This window comes from Anopheles funestus, chromosome 2RL (assembly GCF_943734845.2).
Source record: "Anopheles funestus chromosome 2RL, idAnoFuneDA-416_04, whole genome shotgun sequence".
Classification (NCBI taxonomy): Eukaryota; Metazoa; Arthropoda; class Insecta; order Diptera; family Culicidae; genus Anopheles; species Anopheles funestus.
In genome coordinates this window covers 54,183,680-54,203,858 of record NC_064598.1, presented here as the reverse complement: position 1 = coordinate 54,203,858, position 20,179 = coordinate 54,183,680, and the positions used below count along the sequence as shown (strand labels likewise).

The 20,179-nt window shown below is 40.9% G+C and overlaps 2 protein-coding genes across 2 annotated transcripts; both read left to right on the top strand.

Moving 5' to 3' along the window:
- Nucleotides 1–1,528: 1,528 nt before the first annotated feature.
- LOC125763205 (beta-1,3-glucan-binding protein-like) lies at nucleotides 1,529–3,187 on the top strand. The gene is made up of 4 exons (XM_049426064.1): nucleotides 1,529–1,799; nucleotides 1,866–1,960; nucleotides 2,034–2,188; nucleotides 2,253–3,187. Exons 1-4 carry the CDS (start codon nucleotides 1,658–1,660, stop codon nucleotides 3,046–3,048), a joined length of 1,188 nt encoding a protein of 395 aa, XP_049282021.1. The 5' UTR covers nucleotides 1,529–1,657; the 3' UTR covers nucleotides 3,049–3,187.
- Nucleotides 3,188–5,129: 1,942 nt separating this feature from the next.
- On the top strand, nucleotides 5,130–6,848 carry LOC125763204 (beta-1,3-glucan-binding protein-like). The gene is made up of 3 exons (XM_049426063.1): nucleotides 5,130–5,597; nucleotides 5,672–5,826; nucleotides 5,969–6,848. Exons 1-3 carry the CDS (start codon nucleotides 5,328–5,330, stop codon nucleotides 6,741–6,743), a joined length of 1,200 nt encoding a protein of 399 aa, XP_049282020.1. The 5' UTR covers nucleotides 5,130–5,327; the 3' UTR covers nucleotides 6,744–6,848.
- The last annotated feature ends 13,331 nt before the right edge of the window (nucleotides 6,849–20,179 follow it).

The window sequence follows — 20,179 nt, the reverse complement described above, 5'->3', positions numbered from 1 at the left end:
AACGTTGTTAGATGAAGTATAGAGTACACAATGACGGTGTGTACCGTGCGGTAGATAAAACTAATAGCATAACCCCTCGCTTCGTCGGTAGAAAGTTAATCAATCGCTCTGCATTATCAAGTGACATCGCTGTGGAACGTTTGCATATTTTATGCAATCCATTCTTGCAGCAAGCAACACGATTGTAGATTCCAGTGCAGCAATGGGTGGAACATTGTGAACGTTTCCACACTCTTTTGCTGCTATATCCGTAGCAAACACGGTACCTCTCGACTGGAACGGAATAATTCACGTTGATTTCATTTTACCGGATAATCCTCCCGGGGGGAGTTTTAGATTTGGTGCGAGCGAAAAGCTTTTTCTTTTTTTTTTTACTTTGCCGTACCAATGTTTGTGGAAGTGGTTAAACGTTTCTATATGTGTGCGTGAGTGTGTGCAAGTTTTTTTAAATATTAAATCGTCACCTATTGGTACAAACATCCGGATGGTGAACAATTTCTGTACGATGATAGAATAATTGAATTGATTGATAGTTTGCAGGTACTTTTTACCGTTGCCTATTCCTCCACCAACTAAGTAAAGTATCAAAATGATTTTAAAGTCCTTTTATTTTTTCTATTTCTGTGAAATTATTCAAATTTTTATATTTTATTCACAGAAATGAATAACTTTTAGAAATAAACAAGGTTAGAACGTATGGATACATTCTTGAACTATTTGACGAGGTAAAGAAAACAACTGATTTTCACAATAAAAGAAGTGCTTTACAAGAAATACTTATTTTCATACTTATGTTTATCATTTTAGTTAACTACCTTAAGACTATTGAGTGTTGCGTTGTACATATGAATATGGCTTTCATCGAAGTTACACCGTCCGAAATAGAGGAACTTAGAATTTATTTCCATGGAAATATCTACATCGACTAGAAGTATAAAATAGAAACCTTAAAATAATAACATGTTCCCCAACAAAACCCTACAATACTGGTGCGTAAAGTCGTTTATCAGATCGTTTGTCTGTTGCCTCAAACTGCATTTACCGCGTGCCGCCCCTAGTGTTGCACAATGTCATTAAACTGATGCCACATCTGACGAAAGCTTTTGGTTTCACTTCATTTTCTGATTCTTATCGCGAATCATCCCTCCGTCCACCCGGCCGATCCGTTCCAGTTCGATGGTAAAACGGTGTGCATCGGACAATCGTACGAATGATGCACTCATGACACCGGCTGCTCATCATCAATGCGCCGTGTCCAACATGACACTTTCGATAGTAATCTCGTTACAGACATATAGACGGCGTGCTGGGCATTGTCGCTACTTGATGCTGGATGCTCCAACTTTCACACGTCGAGGTACGTTACTTCCGAAGTCTTTCATCGTCTCGTCACCAGCAGGTGCGAGCGTGTGACCTTCCCCGGAATGATCGATGTTGTGCGCGGTCCGGTGGTAAATCAATGCCCGACGAGCATAATTATGCTGTAAATCTAACTGATGCCGTCAGTTCCCACGCAGTGATGTGGCGCAGATTCACAGTTCCAGTTCCGATAAGTTTAGTATAAAAGTCTAGCGTGGGTCGGGCTCATGAGGACAGTTCACTCGGAGGTTGTAGGTGAATTTCTCGTGAAACTTGAATATTACTTACTGCATTTGTGATGAGCTCGGCCACACGGAAGATGCACCTGTTTCTGATTGGGTTTGTAATGGTCGGGACCGTTCTCGGCGGTAAAGCAAGCTCCAGTTCCAAATGTCAGGAAAAGTCGCTCACATCGGCCAGTGGATTGAAGGCCCCGTCTGGTAGGTTACCTAGTTGCAGTCGCCCACATGAAGGCGGATATTACAATACCCTTTTCCCGTACGCAGGTCCGTTCTGTCCCGGTGATCTCATATTCGAGGATACGTTCGATGGGTTCGATTTGGATACTTGGCAACACGAAAACACACTCGCCGGCAACACCGTAAGGGACAGCGCTATTTCGTGGTAGTAACGCCGCGATTAGACAACACTGTAATGTGTCCTCCTTCTTCTAGGATTGGGAGTTCCAATGGTTTACCAACAATCGCACGAATTCGTTCGTCCGAGAGGGTAACCTCTTCATCCGACCAACACTGACGGTGGACGAGTTTGGGGAGCCTTTTCTACGCTCGGGTGTCCTGAACATCCACGGTGCATCACCGGCAGAACAGTAAGGACGGAGGCGGATGACATTGTACAAGAACCGTTTATTAATTTGTCGTTTCGTAACGCAGATGCACCAAACATTCGCCGGATGGGTGCGAACGGAGTGGGTCACACGGACATGTACTGAATCCGGTAAAGAGCGCCAGCATTCGGACGGTCGACTCGTTTGCATTTAAGTACGGCAAGGTGGAGGTAAGCGCCAAACTACCGGCAGGGGATTGGCTCTGGCCAGCGATTTGGTTTCTACCGAAGGTGAACGCTTACGGTCGATGGCCTGCATCCGGAGAGATCGATCTGCTGGAATCGAAAGGTAATCGGGATCTGATTAAGAATGGCATTAATGTCGGCATCGAGCAGGTCACGTCCACGCTGAAGTTTGGTCCGAACGTTGCGTACGGTTCCGGGTACGGTGCTCCGGGCACATCCTTTACACGCAACTCGGAATCTGGCAAGGGTTACCATACCGGGTTCAATCGGTACCAGATGGAATGGACACCGGACCACATAACATTCAGCATTAACGACATCGAGACGGGTACGGTGAAGGTCGGCACAGGGTTTTGGCAGAAGGGTAACTTCAATATAAGCGCACCCGGCATTGATAATCCATGGCGGTACGGTAGCATCATGGCACCGTTCGACCAGGAGTTTTACTTCAAGATATCGCTAGCGGTTGGCGGATCGGAGTACTTTTCCGATGACGATATTAATCCGACACGCAAACCGTGGCAAAACGGATCACCGAACGCGATGACTGACTTCTGGAACGGTAAGAATGATTGGCTGCCATCGTGGAAGCTGGACGATAGCGATTCGAAGGATGCATCGATGCAGGTGGATTACGTGCGTGTTTGGGCTCTATAACACGGAATAGAGCAGTAGGAGATGAAAGAAGAAAATGCATCGAAACAGTGGAATGAAAGTGATGCAAATGAGAAGATGTGTGGCTGATAGGTACATGCAAAAATAAAACTGTAGTTTGGTAGAGCGTTGTTAATAAAAGGCTGTACTGTTGCTGTACTAGCGGTTCTAGTTGATCTTGAGCTGTTTTAATATGCTGCTAATTAACAGTTTGGTTAAACAATGTGCTAATTTGTTCGTGAGTACTGTTCATCTAATTAAGCTGAACCAATAATGAATGAGTATTGTATCGCGCCCATCAGTCGCTGCATTGTCACGACAAGCGTGCAAAAAAAACTGATAAAACGTGAACAGAAACTGGATTCGGACAGGTTTGAGTGTACAATTTTTGTAACAACTGCTTTCGAGTAAAATAGAAGAAACCATGAAACCAGTTTTGAGATCTGCGACGAAGAGTTTTTCGCTGATGGAGCACGCTGAAAACATACAATGTGCAATGCACGTTTGAATGTTATTTCCCGCGGGGAATTCCGTATTTAGGTAATTTGGTTCTGTGTTTTCCATTGATCATAATCACACAGCAATGAGTCGAATGCAGCGTGTCGTATTTGGTTGCTTAATAAAATTTGAAACTTGTCCATACCGGCTAATGCTATTGATATGGTTAAATCGTTTGTAAAGCCGGTCATCGACTTTAGAATGGATGCAAGGGGAGTATAATCGGGGGAAAAAAGAGAGAGAGAGAGAGAGAGAGAGAGAGAAAGAGACAAACCAACAACTGATGTCATGCTAATCGTATGGGTGATGTGAGACGGTTGGGAGACGGCACAGAACATGAAATAATTCAAATGGAGTCGTGCAGCGGCAAGTCAATGATACTGATCGGTGAATCCCACTGCTGCCTCCATGGGGTTGACCGGAAAGTGTTGTTATATTTTGATATCAAAGTTTTTATTATTGGAAGTGAAAGTACACTACTTTTTGTCTTTAAAATGGGCTTTAATCCATTATGAGCCATATATTAATTTCAATTTCCCTATACCATTCTAATTTAATTCTTGTAGAGAGTATAATTTTTCACTTAAAAATAGGCCTCAATTTTAGCAATAACATCTTTCGCACTTTTTTACCGGCGAAGACATAGTTTTGAAGATTCCGAGTTTAGCCAGTATAATGCATTCAGTGAGAGAACGGTTCAAAGTTCGATTAATTCAAGGGTTTTATTCTTTTGTGATATGATATATTACAGGTAAATTCTAAGCCTTCCACTCAGATGAAGATCGTTTTCATTCAGGAGTGAAGTTTTTGGTCTATTTTTGATTCATTGTCATGAAACGAAACAATAAAAAAATCCAATTTGATACATGTAATTCCTCCTGAAAACAGTGTTCAGGAACATTAATTGGTTTTTGTATTAAGTTTTAATGATCTTCAAAACCATTAACATGTGCTTTTCATATCGCTATGTTGCCTTAGCTTAATCATGCTCAACACGATTGTCAAATATGTTTTTTTTCGCTTCATTGGTCTACTTCAATACAGGTTTGTATATTATAGGAAATATACTTACAACATGGAATTTAGTATGATCTATTGTTATTATACTAGTATGCCACGAATTAATATTTTCTTGTTAAGTAATTTTTCCTGGGTTTTTTTTGTAATTTTATGGTTTAATGTGTTATTTGTTCTTGCATCTGCTCTATATTAATGGTTTATTAGTCCAACTTAAGATCTAGCCGATCTAGAGAGAAATTAATTAGGAAACAAGACAATCGCATACCTCAATATCTGTCTATAAACCTAGGAAGCATAAATATACACAATCCAATGTTTTATTTAATTACTTGAAAATGTAAAATAGATTTGTTGAATTAGGTTTTAATACTCCTGAAATTTTAGTAGGCACATGTTTGACTATGAGTAGCAGTTCAGCTGAAACGATAGAAAGGAAAGAATTTTGTTTTGCTATTTAACAGCGTCACATTTTGGACAACCTAATACTAATCAGCATGAATTTTACTACTGCTTCAAATCGCTCAACTGTTGAAGCACCTCACGTGCTTTACGCATATGGCGAGCACAGACCAAACAACCAGTTTGACGACGGCTGGGTAGAGGATCTGCGGCCAGATTCGGTTGCTTGTTGTTATAAAACTTAATTCTACCACCGTCCAAGAACTCAGTCTCGCTGCAGTTCTCGCCGGGTTTGGTGTAAGGGGTGGATCGCGCTTAAATTGCAACAACAGCCAAGCGGTGAATCGTGTACAACACGACGGTGTATGTGTGTGATCAAGCGAATAAAGCTTTGCATAATGCAGATCGTTTCGCTACGTGTGTTGATCGGCTCGTTGCTATTGGCAACCGGTGTTTGGACCGACGAAGTAACTGATGCTGCGTCAGGCGATTGTGTGCGTTCGGTAACGACGGCCAGTGGAAGTTTGATCGATCGTGGCCGCACTTTCTGCAGCGGGGAGCTGATATTTGAGGATAATTTTGATTTTTTCGACTTTGAAAAATGGGAACATGAGAATACGTTGGCTGGTGGAGGTGTAAGTGTTACATTGAAGCAGATTTAAAGAATGAGTCGCTGTGATAGTAATTAACATGTTGCAAACATACACAGAACTGGGAGTTCCAGTGGTACACCAACAATCGGTCGAACTCATTCGTTGAGGATGGAGCGCTTAACATTCGACCAACTTTGACCGCTGACCAGTTTGGGCTAGATTTCATGACATCCGGCACCCTGAGCCTTGAGGGCAGTTATCCCACGGACCAGTAAGTATTTTTTCGGCAGCGATAACCTTCTACTGATAACGGTACTAATAACCGCTGTGGCATGAGTGATTATCAGGTCGTACATTTTGTAATGTAAAATCTACTGATGAATGATTTCTCTTCCGCTTCATACTGTTTGCAGTTGCACAAACAATGCATTTTATGGTTGTGTCCGGGTTGGTAATCGGCAGCATATAGTGAATCCGGTCAAGAGTGCCCGCATTCGTACGATCAGTTCGTTTAACTTCAAGTATGGTCGGGCGGAGGTGCGCGCAAAGCTACCGACGGGCGATTGGCTGTGGCCGGCCATTTGGTTGCTGCCGAAGCGCAATGTCTACGGCACCTGGCCAGCTTCGGGCGAGATGGATCTGATGGAATCGCGCGGCAACGAAAACCTGTACCTAGATGGTGTACAGATCGGTACGCGCCAGGTCGGCCAGACGTTACACTTTGGACCGAATCCTTCGTACAATGGGTATCCGACGGCTACGCTGACCAAGAATGCGATGCCGGAGCAAGAGTTTAACAAAAACTTCAGCACGTTCGGTTTCGTGTGGACGCCTGATAACATCACGGTAAGCGTCAATGGTGAAGAACTGGTTACGATCGAGGGTGATTTCTGGACGCGCGGTGACTTTGGCAAGCATAATCTGGAGAATCCGTGGCGTCACGGCACGCGTATGGCACCGTTCGATCAGGAGTTTCATTTCATCATCAATCTGGCGGTCGGTGGGGTAGCATTTTTCCCCGATGCTGCCACCAACCCCGGTGGCAAACCGTGGAAGAACAACTCACCCCAGGCGGCAACGGACTTTTGGAATGGACGCGATCAATGGCTACCGACGTGGAACCTCGATAAGGATGGTGGCAAATCGGCTTCGTTGCTGGTAGATTATGTGAAAGTTTGGGCACTGTAGTTTCGAAATTTTAGACCAATGTTGTACGCACGCAATGAATCCATTCCACGAATGATTATGTTTTAATTATTTCCAATAAAACTTTTAAGCTATCTCACCAACGCATTCCTCCCCTCTCTATCCAGTATATGCTATACTGGGACGAGTTGTTGTCCATGGACGCCACGTTTTGATGATGTTAGAGAATCCCAAAGACATAACGTGACATAAAGAATCCCGATGATGACGGTAGAATCTCAAACGGTGCAGATAAAATACAATCAATAAGAAACACGATTAAATTTCCAATCACTGTCAACAACTATCAAGGGAGAATTCCTTTGAAGTATAGTTCTTTTGTTCAAAAGCCTCAATCAATCCTCAAAGCAGCAAACGAACAATTATTCGTAAATACTAATTAAATGACAGTTTCTGTGCTGCCGTGTTGAATTGCTGCCAAACTGCATAATTAAAAATGTCATTCAAATTCATCGATACTTGTTGATCGGTTGAGAGGGCGAATGTTTAATAATTAATCTCCCCACCTATTTACAACTAACGCCATCCAGGAAAGCCGTCAGTTGGTGTATGCTTTTCTTTGTGAGAAAATAACTTTCAACAGATGCATTTTGCTGACGTTTGTGGTTCATTAGATCGTTTGCTGCTAATTTATTCATTCTGTAAGATAACGTTTTAATTAGAGGGTACAATTTATTCACATGTCGGGATGTTTAACTTAACGGGGAACGACTTAATTGAATAAAGGGACGAATGAATATGTTTCTTAAAAAGCTATTCATCGTTGCACAAGTGCAGCGTGTGCATTGAGATCTTGCGTTACGGAACTATCGCATCTAACACAATGATATCGCCGTAAGTGCGATAATGGAGGTGGATTACCGGCTAATGATTGTTTGATCTATTGCAAAAATGCACACCATCAATAACCGATAACACTAGTAAAGTTGCATGTGGTGGATGGTAAACGACCCATAAGCTCCCTTCAATGTGGATGGATATATCTAGCAATAAGCCATGTTTAACGTGCCGAACACAGGATTCGATTGCACAGTGGAATGGACATGCGGAAAGGATGGTAAATGTTTATGGGTGACACCATCCGCCATCCATCAGATCGTACATCAGAGTTGATGGAAATCGTCTCGAAATGTCGAAATCTTCCGCCATCCCCGCCGTAAGGTTATATTGAAAAAGTTTTGTAATAAACTTTTCAGCTTTCTCGCGTTTTCTTTCAGTACAGATTTTCTTAGTCTGCAATGGTTTACCTTTTTCTGTATTTCTTCTCACTGTTTGTGCGTTGTCGCGTTGTCTGATCTTTTTGGGGCAAAAAGTTTTCGTCCCTCTCGCGTGCGCTTGCGACACATCGTCGAATAAACTAAACGCTACTTCCGCTACTTTGCCGGGCAGCATCGGCATCAGCAAATTCCTAACTCAAACGCAATAAAGTGTATTGGCATATAACTCTTTGCTTGCTCTGCTCGTGCAAATGCTGTGGTTTTGAACCGTGGTTTGATTTATGAATTGGGTTTGAATTGTGTGGGTATATGGGGTGTTTTTTCTTTCTCTCCCTCCTGTCCTATTGATGTCAGTGGCTGGAAGAATTGACACTTTGGAAGAACTTTTGGCAAAACGAGATCGAAACGAAACTACGGCAGAAGAAAAAAAAAGAGTTCCACAATAAAAATCGAACAGTTCGTTGCGTGCCGTGCGGCGAAAACTCTGCACAAAAAACCGAACGTTTCAACCTGTGAGAAATGAAACTTTCACGGCTAAAGCACGCACAGTGCTGAAAAGTTCGGTGAATGTTCGTCTGTTGCGGAATTGTTGGCGATGCTCGATCATTGCATCCAGGATCAGCGGTAGCGCGCAACTTTTGTAACAATTTGCTGGCCATGTTTGGTGGGCAATTTAGATAAATAAATTCTTTCGGAAAAAAGAACATTTCCGCCGGAGATGGTTGCGGAGATGGTAAGTGAAAAAAAAACAACCACAAATAAACCTGGACTATCAATCGCAACCCTTGAGCAGCAAATCCTGGATATTCGGCCAAGGTATGTGAGGAAGCTGGTAGAAATGTGTTATTTATTACAAATTTATTTAATTTCCTACCTTCCACTTTCACGGCATAGGAAAAGGGCTCGCGGCAGCAGGTTCCTTTTGCCGGAGGGGTAAAGTTGCGCGAATTTATTTCCCATCGGCGGCCGCCACTCGCCGCAGCATTGTTGCGATTTTTTACGGGGAGCGAGTTAAATTCTGCGTGTCCTCCCACTGGGCTTGAAAGCTATCGGTCGCCACACGCAGCAGGGGAAAGTTGTGCCGCAAGAGAAGGAGAAGTGCTTAAGTTTCAATTAGGCAGAAGGAAATTGTTTGTGAAAGTTAACGGGCTTCGTCTTTCGTCTTTCGGCCCGGTCTCCCTTTTTGCGTACCGCAGCGCTGTGAAGGCGTGGGTTCGGTGAATTACTTTCTGATCAAATCTTGGTTTGATTTTTGTGGCCAAACGCAAAAGGAGGACATAAAATTTTAGAACATCCTTAAAAAGTATCTGCGCAATTTGGTCGGAAGTTGGGAGCGGGGGGGAGTTGTGGATTGTTGTGAAGCTTCCACTTTTGATGTAAGAAAATTAAGTACGATGAAATAAAATTTTCATCTTTAGACGGTGATATTGGAAGTTGGTGAAATTCACTGGAAGGGGAATAGCTTAGAATAGCTTCATCGATGGAGTCGTTTGGATGGTTACGAATGGATAATAAATGATCGAGGATTTTCATGGAGCAATCAAATTCAAATGGGTAATGTTGCATTGGAGAGAACCGAATCGTTCTAATTAGTTTGATAAGAAAAGAATGCTTAGAAGTACAGTTAAATACGCCAGCACTATAAACAGAACACTCTGTTGCCGACGATGCGATGAAGATGATTCAATGAGCAAACTCACCGAACTTTTCTTTCTACTGATGTGTGAATGTGATCACAGCTCGTTGTTCGAGATCTTTATCTGATCACGAAAGAGCCACACGGTAAAATCCCTGCTGCCATTACCGGAAGCAAAGCAGAGCAATAAATCTTCCGCGTAATTAACGGATGGCTCGAGGGCTGTACGTGGTTTTTGCGCCATTCGGAACAGGTTCGGCGAGTATCTGCTAGCCTTTCCTTTGTGCGTGTGTGTGTGTGTGTGTTGGAAAGATAAATTTGAATACTGTCAAATCATGTTTACCATTGGCACGGAGCTTACTTTTAGAAATTCGAGTCGAAAAGCATTATCGCTGGTGATGGGAATTACTTGCGGGGTTTAAAGTGTTGTGAATGGAAAGTAGTAGCAACGCATAAAGTGATTACATCTTGAAGGTTGAAATAATTTATTTGCTGTGAATAAATTAATACTGAAGGATTGTTTAAGAACTAGCCATGGAGATGGACAATGAGAGTCTTGTGAATTTGGTGTTGCTAGCCGTAGAATCCACTGCTGAATCCCGATCCGTAGCCATAGTGATAGCCATTGGCGTATCCTCCTCCGAAGGGTGGACCATAGGGACCACCAAAGCCATAAGGGCTTCCAAATCCGTGGGGACCACCATATCCATAGGGACCATCGAAACCACCACCAAAGTGACCACCTCCATAGCCTCCATAGCCTCCGTAATATCCGTCATGTCCTCCATAATGACCACCATATCCATATTGGTCATACGGGCTGAAGCCTCCGCCGAACAGACCGACTCCTATACCGATGCCTCCGAAGCCGAGGTGTCGCTTGTTTCGGTCCGCTTCCGGAACATTGGCCAATCGTGTCGTAGGTTGTGAGATAGTTTTACTTTCCGCCGAATCCAATTGCGATGATGCGGAGACTCCAGACGATCCAGAATTTTGGATAGGCACTGCAAGGGCCATCCCGAAGATAAGCACTGTTACTAAAGCCCTCAACAACATGTTGGTTGCTTTGGAGCTACTTTGTAGAGCTATTACATCCACAACTTGACACTGTAACGTTTCTACGCAAATTGCAAACGAGCAGTTCTTATTTATACTTTTCCGTGAGATTTGGCTCTTACTATGTGTTAAAAGCCTTGACAGGTATATCTTGTTGACATTGGTTTCGTTTTCGGTTCTTAGCCAACAAACTGTTCCGCGTAGCCAGCTCGCCAAACAATTCTTTCAATTCGATCATCACCCGTTGGGTTTCCCGTTGTCTATCGGAGCAATCTCAAACGGTGTGCTCTTTGAGTGCGAACCAGTTTACCTTGGCGCAATGGTGCGATCTTTCGCGATCGCGACTTGTCCAGACCATCGCCACTTGTGCCAGACGTGGTCAAAGTTCATTGACTGTACGGATCAGAACGGGTGTGAATGGTGTAGGCGTTTTGCGGAAGGATTCTGTTCCGGTTATTATCCATATATCGCACACCTACGATGATTCACCACTACCTTGAGTTGAGTTTTGTGTACGACGAAGCGAAACATAGCGAGTGTTAACCGGTTTTTATTAACACTGAAGATCGGTGTGCTGTACAAAATCAACTGTACAGCTGATAGAACCGTTTGGTGTGGATTTAATTTACATAGTTGATTTTAGGTGCCGTTGGAATTCCCCTCCACGACTTGGACAAACAGTTCAGTTCGGTGAGGAATATTCATAATTGCTGTTAATGTATTTCGATACGTCATTTGACGCGTTATATGTAGCAAATATTTAGTTTGAATTAAAAGGATTCCAGGATGATATACTGTAATAAGATATAATTTATACAGAGAAATACGTTTCTGACAGAAGTTATATACATAAAAGGATAGACGAATAATCATTAGACCATGAAGATCAAGATCTTTCTATTCGTTTTCCTATTAAAGTAGAGCATTATACTTCAATCGGTAAGATATTGATGTGTTACCCTAACGTTTAAAAATTTTTTTTTTATTTTACTGAAACAATTTACTTGACTAAAGCAGCTAATAGCATGACTGACGATGAAGAAGCTAGCAGAAACGGCAGATTTTCGGAATATTTTCAACGAAGATTCTAAAGCATAATTCATTTTCGTTGTTTTATAGATCAATTGCAAGTTCTTGTGACACAAAAGAGTCAGAATGAGATTTGGCACCTCTTCAAAGACCTTCAAGCCATATTCAAATCAGCTTCAAATCATATTTCTAACTTTATGATTCACCATGCGCATTAAAAAAATATTTGAAGTAGTTACTTTTATCAACATAATTATAAAAAAAAAATTAATTGATTATTATACAAACAATAAATCTTCTTAGACAAATATAGCAAAACGAATTTAAAATGTGTTCTATACGGTGCCAATAAAATAGCTAGCAAAAAGCACCATGAACTTAATAAAAGTCAATACCAAATAAAGAAAATCATGCTTTGTCACCTGGGACCATAACCCGTTCCAGAGTGTGTCCTTATTTTCGGTCTAAACACTTGAACAAAATTAATCACAGTTTTCGATTAGTTTGAGCCCATGATCACTCATCCGTTCCTGTTACGAACGGGATCATCCAACGCATGTGGTTCGGTGTGTTTGTTTGTTTCTTTTCTTTTACATCCACTCAACGCAATCTCCATCCGTAGTGTATTCAAGTTCGGTTTCATCGATAAATCCCATCCCGATAAAAGGTTCGATTCAATCGATCGACTCTAATACAGAGTGTGGGTTGTTGTTGACTGAAGCGTTATATGTAGACACATGCACGCTGTTACGTACACGCAACGTCACCCAAAAAACATGCAGAAACAATTCCTCAAACACTCGTTTCTGGGTGGTGAGGATTCTTTCCGTTTTTTTTGTTGTTGAGAAGATCACTCATCGGCATTTCCGTTTCAATGAACCGTGAAATCAAAATCCTTCCTATCTCTTCAGTTACTGTCAGTGACGCTACACAAAAGTAAAGGGGTTATTTCAGACGAAAAGACATCAACGAAGGGTGAATAAAACTAGAATCAACTATTAGTTTTGTCCGATACTTAATATCGGATAATGGAGAACTTTTGTATGATTTGAAGACTCTCACCTTTAAATGAAGAAAAGATAACAACATTACAAGATAAATTGAAGAAAAAAAGCATTTGCTACATTTTTTAAATAAACCGTGTAAGTTTGTTTCCATTTTAGCTTTAACGTTTTGTCAACACACATAACACATCTCCGACTCGTTCAAGAAGGAGCTCGCATTTACTTAGTTGAGGATTAAGGTTAGTTGCATACGAACTATGGAACTAAAATGTTTGTGGGTAAGGCAATTGCATCGGATGTACTCGAAACGAACCATACGATAGAGAGATTCTGCAACATATTGGTACTGGACAATGCCGTAAGCGTAAGATCAACGAATCGAGTTGTCCAAGATGATTTCTAGATGTTTTCCATGTCTATTCGTAAAGCCACCAAACCAAATCCACCGCCGAGCGCTAGAACTTTGTTGCAGCAAAAACGCATCACTCATGCACACCGGTTGCAGGAACAGGAACCGGTACCGGATCGACTGCCAAGACGCTGGACCGGTGGCTTTTCGCACTTGGGACGGCTTGTCGACTGGCACAATGTCAAAGATAGAAAAAGCTGTCAGGAAGTCTGTAGGAATTGTTCTTGGCAAAGAAAGCCCAGCTAAAAGCGAACGGATGGATGGAAATGAACTGAAAGCACTCATCGTAAATTTAAATTTAAAGCTCAACAACATTAATGCTCACTGCAAACGACTCGGTTGCTGTGGTGCCGGCATGAGAATGGAGCACTAGATCGAAACCAGCACAACGATCTACGTTGGCTTCCGTAATTTCTTTGGTTTTCCATTCTCCGTCTTTCCTCCTGGGCGAAACATCCTTCGATAATTTCCGGAATAAGTGTTCTTCTCTGTCGCTTCTCGTCGTCTTTCAGTTTCCTAACCCAACAACATCAATAATAGTGGTACGTGGGCCCTTTGATGATGCTACCGTAATACTCCAACAACACTTCGACAGTGTTTTGACTTTTCGGTGGGTGTAGGTATCACAAGACGTAACGGGGACATCGTTTAGGTTAGTCATGTCGGATGTACAGGTACACTGCACGGACAGCTAAGAGGAGGTCGTAAATCAAAGAATAGTTTTAAACCCGGGCTTTCATCGGGTGGCATTGTGTAGGATGCAGGAAGCTACCGGAGCTGCTATTTACCTTCAAAATGGCGCACTGTGTTCATAAATCTTGGCCAATGTCGTATAAATAACCAAACTCCACACATGGTACCACCGTCTAAAGGGTGCGTTGTGTGTCGGTGGTGAATTTCCATATTCTCTTGCTCGTTTTTAGTTCTCCTTCTCTCTATCCCTTTTTCTCTCTTTATCTCTTTCTACACACATTGTGCGTTGTCCTGTTAGATGGAGCGGTTTGGTTAATTTAAAGACTGCTGGGACTGTTTAGGTAGGAATTAGGAGAAGGCTCCATTTGGGGTCTGCAAGATGAGTCCAGAGGTGTTGGCGGTATGGAACATTTGAATGTTAAGAGTGCAATAGGGCAGCCGAAGTGTTCGGTGTTCGGTATCGGAAGGGTGTCCGGGCTCGTTTTGCATAAATCATTTGGTTTTGAAGTTAATTGAAACAGAGTCTGGCACCGGCTTGGAGGGTTCGTAAGAAGGTCACCCGGTTAGCAATTGCTGGTTAATGGGGAGGTAAAGTGCTTGAATTTCAAGGACACATAGATTTATGTAGCAGAAGAATATCCATCGTCCGTTAGGGCGCTAAACACATTTTAACTTTTTGTCCTAAGGTACAATATTATAACAAAGGGTATTTTTAAATTATAAAAGTTCATCAATAGACCGAATTATATATCCTGGTTTTCCATCGAGAATTAATCTTGATTAGGTAATTGAATTGGTTTTGGAAAAAATGTTCATTATGTAAGTGGAGATTCTTGTTTGGCAAGATTAGTGTTTTCCTAACAAACTAGAATTTTCTTTACGACACCATTGCTGTTTTTATAAGGAATGAAAATGTGACGCTTGGAAGCAAAACGATCATTTTGCTACAAAATATTGAAGCCTAACCGAAGCTATAGGGTTGAACTAACTTGCTTACTTGTTCACCATTCGCTTGCTTGCTTTGAAAGGATTTTATCCCATGTTCAGTTTTTTTCCGCAGTTTTTTTTCCTTTTCCTAGCTAGAAAAGGATAGATGGCGGTCAGGGAATTGCTTGCTAAAAAGCCTTCATCAGGGAGAAATGATTTTTTTTGCTCGTGTACGGTTGGCGAACGATCGAAAGCTGTGGAAGGCGGTGGAGGTCAACCCGCTCATAAATTGGTTTCTGATAAGGGTTCAATTACACATGGGGATTGCAGGTTTGCGCATTGAGTTCGAAGCCTTTTTAGAGTCGTCCTACTCATGCGTGCTCTCTGATGATGACAACGAACGAATTTTAGCGCGGTCACTGGGAGAAGCTCATGGAGAACTCCCTTTGAACTATTACTAACTGAGCAGAATAATTTGTGTGTGTGTGTGTTAGTTTTTTTTGTAGGTATTTGAATAATTCCGAGAAAGAAGGGGTTTAATAGAATGCACATTGTGTGGCACAACCAGAAAGGACCGATACTTAATTTAAAACTACCATAAAACATGAATTATTTTAAAAAAGGAACAAAGGTTGTTTTGTGTATCGAAACATAAATTACACGGAAAAATAAATTAGAATCATAAAGCAAAAGCATACATACGTTGTAATTGCCGCATGGAAAAAGACCATATCCAAAAATTCTAACAAAGTTTGTGGATTAGGAAAACTACAAGACACTACAGGTAATTTGTTTAACGTTTTGCTTGGAGAATTGTTTTGATTAAGCAAAATGTTTGCAAAACCTCCATACCGATGACCGATGGCTAATAATTCCCATCCACACCAGCACATTTTATTCTGATGCAAAGTTTTCCAAACTTTAGAGTTGGAGCCAAATAAGCATTTCTCAAGGGAAATCGGTGGATGAAAAAGATGTGTTTGTGTTTTGTTTCTAATTTGCATCCCAGTTGTATCATTTGTTTGTGATATTTTGCGGCAGAGGAACTTGTTTATAATGTGCAAGCTCAAGTTACATAAAACTTTCGTCTTACATTGCGTGAAAAATCTATCAACTGTTGTTGAAGTTTTATATAAAAAGTGACGTTGTTTTGGTATAATGTACTCTTAAAGCAAGGGGAAAACACAAGCTTCATAAAAAAGCACGATAAGAAGGCTCAATTTCTACGACCGTGTGCCAGATGAACAATTTGAATGTATCGCCGATCATATCAGCAAAGCACGACAGCTCGAAGAACGGAAGCATTTCAGCAAAAATATTCCTCTTAAATTGTTTATCCTTCACGTGACACAGCCGGAAAGGAACTTTCCTTTAGCACCCATTTCAGCAACCATCGATCTACTCTTCCATCCATCAATCAAACGCTATCAACGTAATGGCGTTCGATGCCATCTCGCCATTTTGCGCGGTAAGACGATGCCTTCTACTTTCGGTTTTCATCGTCAGGCGTAAGACAACGACATCAATTATTTGGAATGGAAGAGCAGTCACTACTCAGCCGGAGATCCCTACCGATCCCTTGTTGCCATAAGTAGGTAGACTTAGTTTCCCAGCCAGGCACTGATTAGTCGGAGAAAGCGTCTTTTCTGGGTGGAACAAATGCACCAACACCATCGTCGATTAGCTCGGGGATGTCAAATTTAAATGCCGTTGCTTCGGCATTTGGTAGATAGATGATGGTGGGTTTTTCAGGGAATGGAAGGACATTTTCACGCGGTATGTCTGTTTGTGTTACTTTAGGAGGGGGTGAGATTTCTAGTCGGGAGATTGATTGATCCTGTTTCGGTGATGCTCAGGGCGAAGACCTTGCGATGTACGGGTAGGCTGCGTTTGTCTTTAGCACGTCCACTTCGTGCGATTAGTCGCAGAAGGAGCAATAACGCTGAAGAAAATGCGATAAACATGGTCGTCAATGATGGGTGTACGTTTTAAGGGTGGAATAAAAGCACTTCTTATCAGCGATGGTATCGAATTTTTGACAAAATGTTTACGATTACTAAAACGGTAGCTTCCTGTCAGCCTTAACGATTAGTTGGCCGTTAAGATGGAAACGATAAATTCCCTTCCTTACTAAATGCTTTAAATTGGGGTTTTAAAATCTGAATAGAAAATTGTTGAATGCCGTTTAGGTATGCTTCGGCCGGATTTTGTAAAGAAATAAAACAAGTAGTTTCCGCAACAGATATTTCATTAACTTTCAGTGCAATAATAGGTTGGGATTAATGTTGATATTAGGTCGTACTTCATATACCAACGTGGGTTTGAAAATGAAGTATAAAATTATGACGTCGATGTTCTTCTTCTTGGCATGAACACCAATTAGGTCAACCTTCATATCACTAGTTTTTTTCTCCTTTTTTTCTTCCTGTAACTACATTTTTTTCCTTTTTCTCCTATCTACGGCTCTCATATGAATGTGTAAAAGAGTGATTAGATTGCGGGACTATTGTACTGGACTTCTCTTCAAGTTTTCTTGCAGTCCTGGTTCCAAGAATTGTTTAATTTTTCTGGTGATGATCAGAACAAGACTCTTAGCCTCTCAAATCAATAACTCAAATTATAGAGCATTTGCAGTTTAGCTTTACCGTATGGAAATGTATGGAATTCAAATTCATGTATCAATGATCGCAGATTATGCGAAAAATTGGAAGATCTCCTCCTGGTCTGATTAGAGTTCTATTTAGGGTTTCCGACATGAATTTGCGTTCGAGCAATCGCGGTTTAAGAATCGACGAATTGTAGAATGAGTGTTATTTTCTAACTTTAAGAAAAGGTAATTCTTTTTTTATAAGAATTCGTTGCCTATAAAGATGGAGAAAAACGGGTTTTGCGCAACACGGAACGCAACTGAGTGATTACAGTAATTATTAAACAGAACTAAGAATTTAAAAGGCACGGGATAGTGAATTTCTTGAGGGTTGGATTCGACCCAACGTAGACCTTAAAACATAGTTTATACATCGATTATGTGAATAGTTTAGATTTTAGCCGGAAACAAAACTTTCTTTTTGAGAAAAAAAAATTACAGAATGATTTGTTCGAAACCATAAAAGTGTTTATTAAAAACAAACACCTTACATATTAGTCTATGTACATAATTAATGAAAAACAGGAAGGGATGGCATAGAGAGAACATTTAAGAATTGTTACATCAATCACAGCATTGTTGTTTTCAACAATGTGGATGACGTGGTTTATAACTTAAAATAATGTTACTTAAACCAGGTAAGTGGAGGGAAAGGAAGTTAAGGGAATTGTCCGGTACGATGACTGCTATTTATTGCAACAGTATGCTCCAAGGATAAGACACCCTAGGGCACTTTGCAAACTAGTGCTACAGGGCCTCTACCTGGGAGCGTACTGAGCAGGCCGAAGAGGTTCGATCCATCCTCTGCATCAGAAGTTCGTGTAGGATTTTGTTGTTCACCAGCATGTACAACGTGGATCTCTCTCAAAGTGTAACCGACCACATGTGGTGGTTGATGAATAGAAAATGTGCAACGTTATAAATATTTTTTTATTCATGAAGATCGGCCTGGCCGTATTGCTAATAAAAAGGTATCAAATTCGTATAAAAATGTATTTGATAATATATACAAACATGTTCTAATAGTTTTGTTTTCTATTGCTTAAATAACTTTTTTGTATTCACGTTTTGTACATTAGCTTCAGAAGATTATCTTTATCGTTATGCTTTGGTTGAATTTTTGATTCTGTTCGTTGGGTGCTTTTATTTAACCTGTTGAGTATTATAGTATTAACAATTATACCAGTTACAGGGTGTTAAAATTCCCACGGAAGGAAAAAAAAACATCATTATCAAAATTTCCATAAGACTTGCTCACGCATTTTCGAACCAGCTGATGCTGTTTGGATAATGGTTGTGTAAACAATTGCGTATCTACTTGCGGTTAGGTAAGTAGCACAGTTTAGCATTTGCCAAACCACGGCCATGTTAGCCACTGGAGCGGACGCCGAATGGGGCGGACGAAATCCGACAGCAGCCATATGCTAATTATCGTTAGATGGTACCGCCAGGAGAAACAATTTTCCCATGAATCGTGTTTGTGGTATCCACATCGCACTTGGGCACAGCACAGCGGTGATTAGATTTGTTTCTGTTAGGAAAATGTTAGCACACCTGCCCGTGTTGATGCGAGATGGGAAGCTATTGGTTATGTTGTTGAGGTGCCCAAAAGGCACAATGGCAACTTGACTTACTCCGTGGCAAACGATTCTATGAATTTGGAATATGGTTCCATCAGGATCGAATTGGTTCCTTCAGTGAGAGTGGAGCACTTGTTTTAGCGCAAACAGCCCATTCCTACGCGAGAAGGATAGGTTTGCGGAAGGATGTACATAACTGAAATTAATCACACGTAGCGGAATGTTGATGTTTGGGTAAGATAAGATAAGAAGATAGTAAGCATAGTAACTAGTAACGTACCGATTATTTGCGTTATCATTTTATAAATAGTAATGGTCTGTGTATGCATAATAGAGGTCTGTTGTTTAAGTATTACTGTAGATCCTGTTTTGACTTTTCATTTATACATTAACAACACAATTCGCAAGGATTTTCAATTATTAGTTTTAGGTTATCGTCGTGAGTGTAATGATCCTGTTTGGTTCAAATCTTTGTTCACGTGTCTTGTTCGTTCGTGTGCGTTTGGTCGTTTGGTGTCCGCATTGTGCAGTGTTGACTAATAAACTTGAATTAATACAACTAGACTAGACTGGCCTTAAATTGTGGACTATGGAAAAAAGAGGATAAAGCTGTTTGCCGAGTTGTAGCTCCCGTTTTCTGTTATTAGAAAAACAAACGCTGGAATACGTACGTAGTTATGGCAAAGCTTTTAATGAACAAATAAGATACATCGATCTTAGATTAGATGGCAAGACAGTTAACTCGGGGATAAAATAGTTCGATTTCCATCTTTCCACTAATTCGTATTTGAATCACTTACTGCTAATATAAAACTTAGAGAATGTACAGTTCTGTAAACCGACGAAGCATTATATACACAAATAGAGTTTAGTTATTAAGGTATTTTATAAGTTGTCTCAGCCTACGAAGTGCTAAACAATATCATGTTAAATAAATAAATAAAAATAATAGTAAAAAATAGGTAACTGGCACAGTTTTACGACGATGGTATACATTTCGGGATAATGTCTCGACAACACTTGATGTTGCAGTGAGAGTAATGGTTTCCTCTCAATAAATTTATCAACATAGAAGCAGTAGCGAATGTTACTGAAAGATTTAAAAAAAACCTTTTTTTCTGTTGAAATATTGAATTACTATTTTTATTAAATAAATAATAAAAAAACATTGCTTACTTCCTATTCCATTCAAATAAGAATCGATATTGCAGATGCTTTGA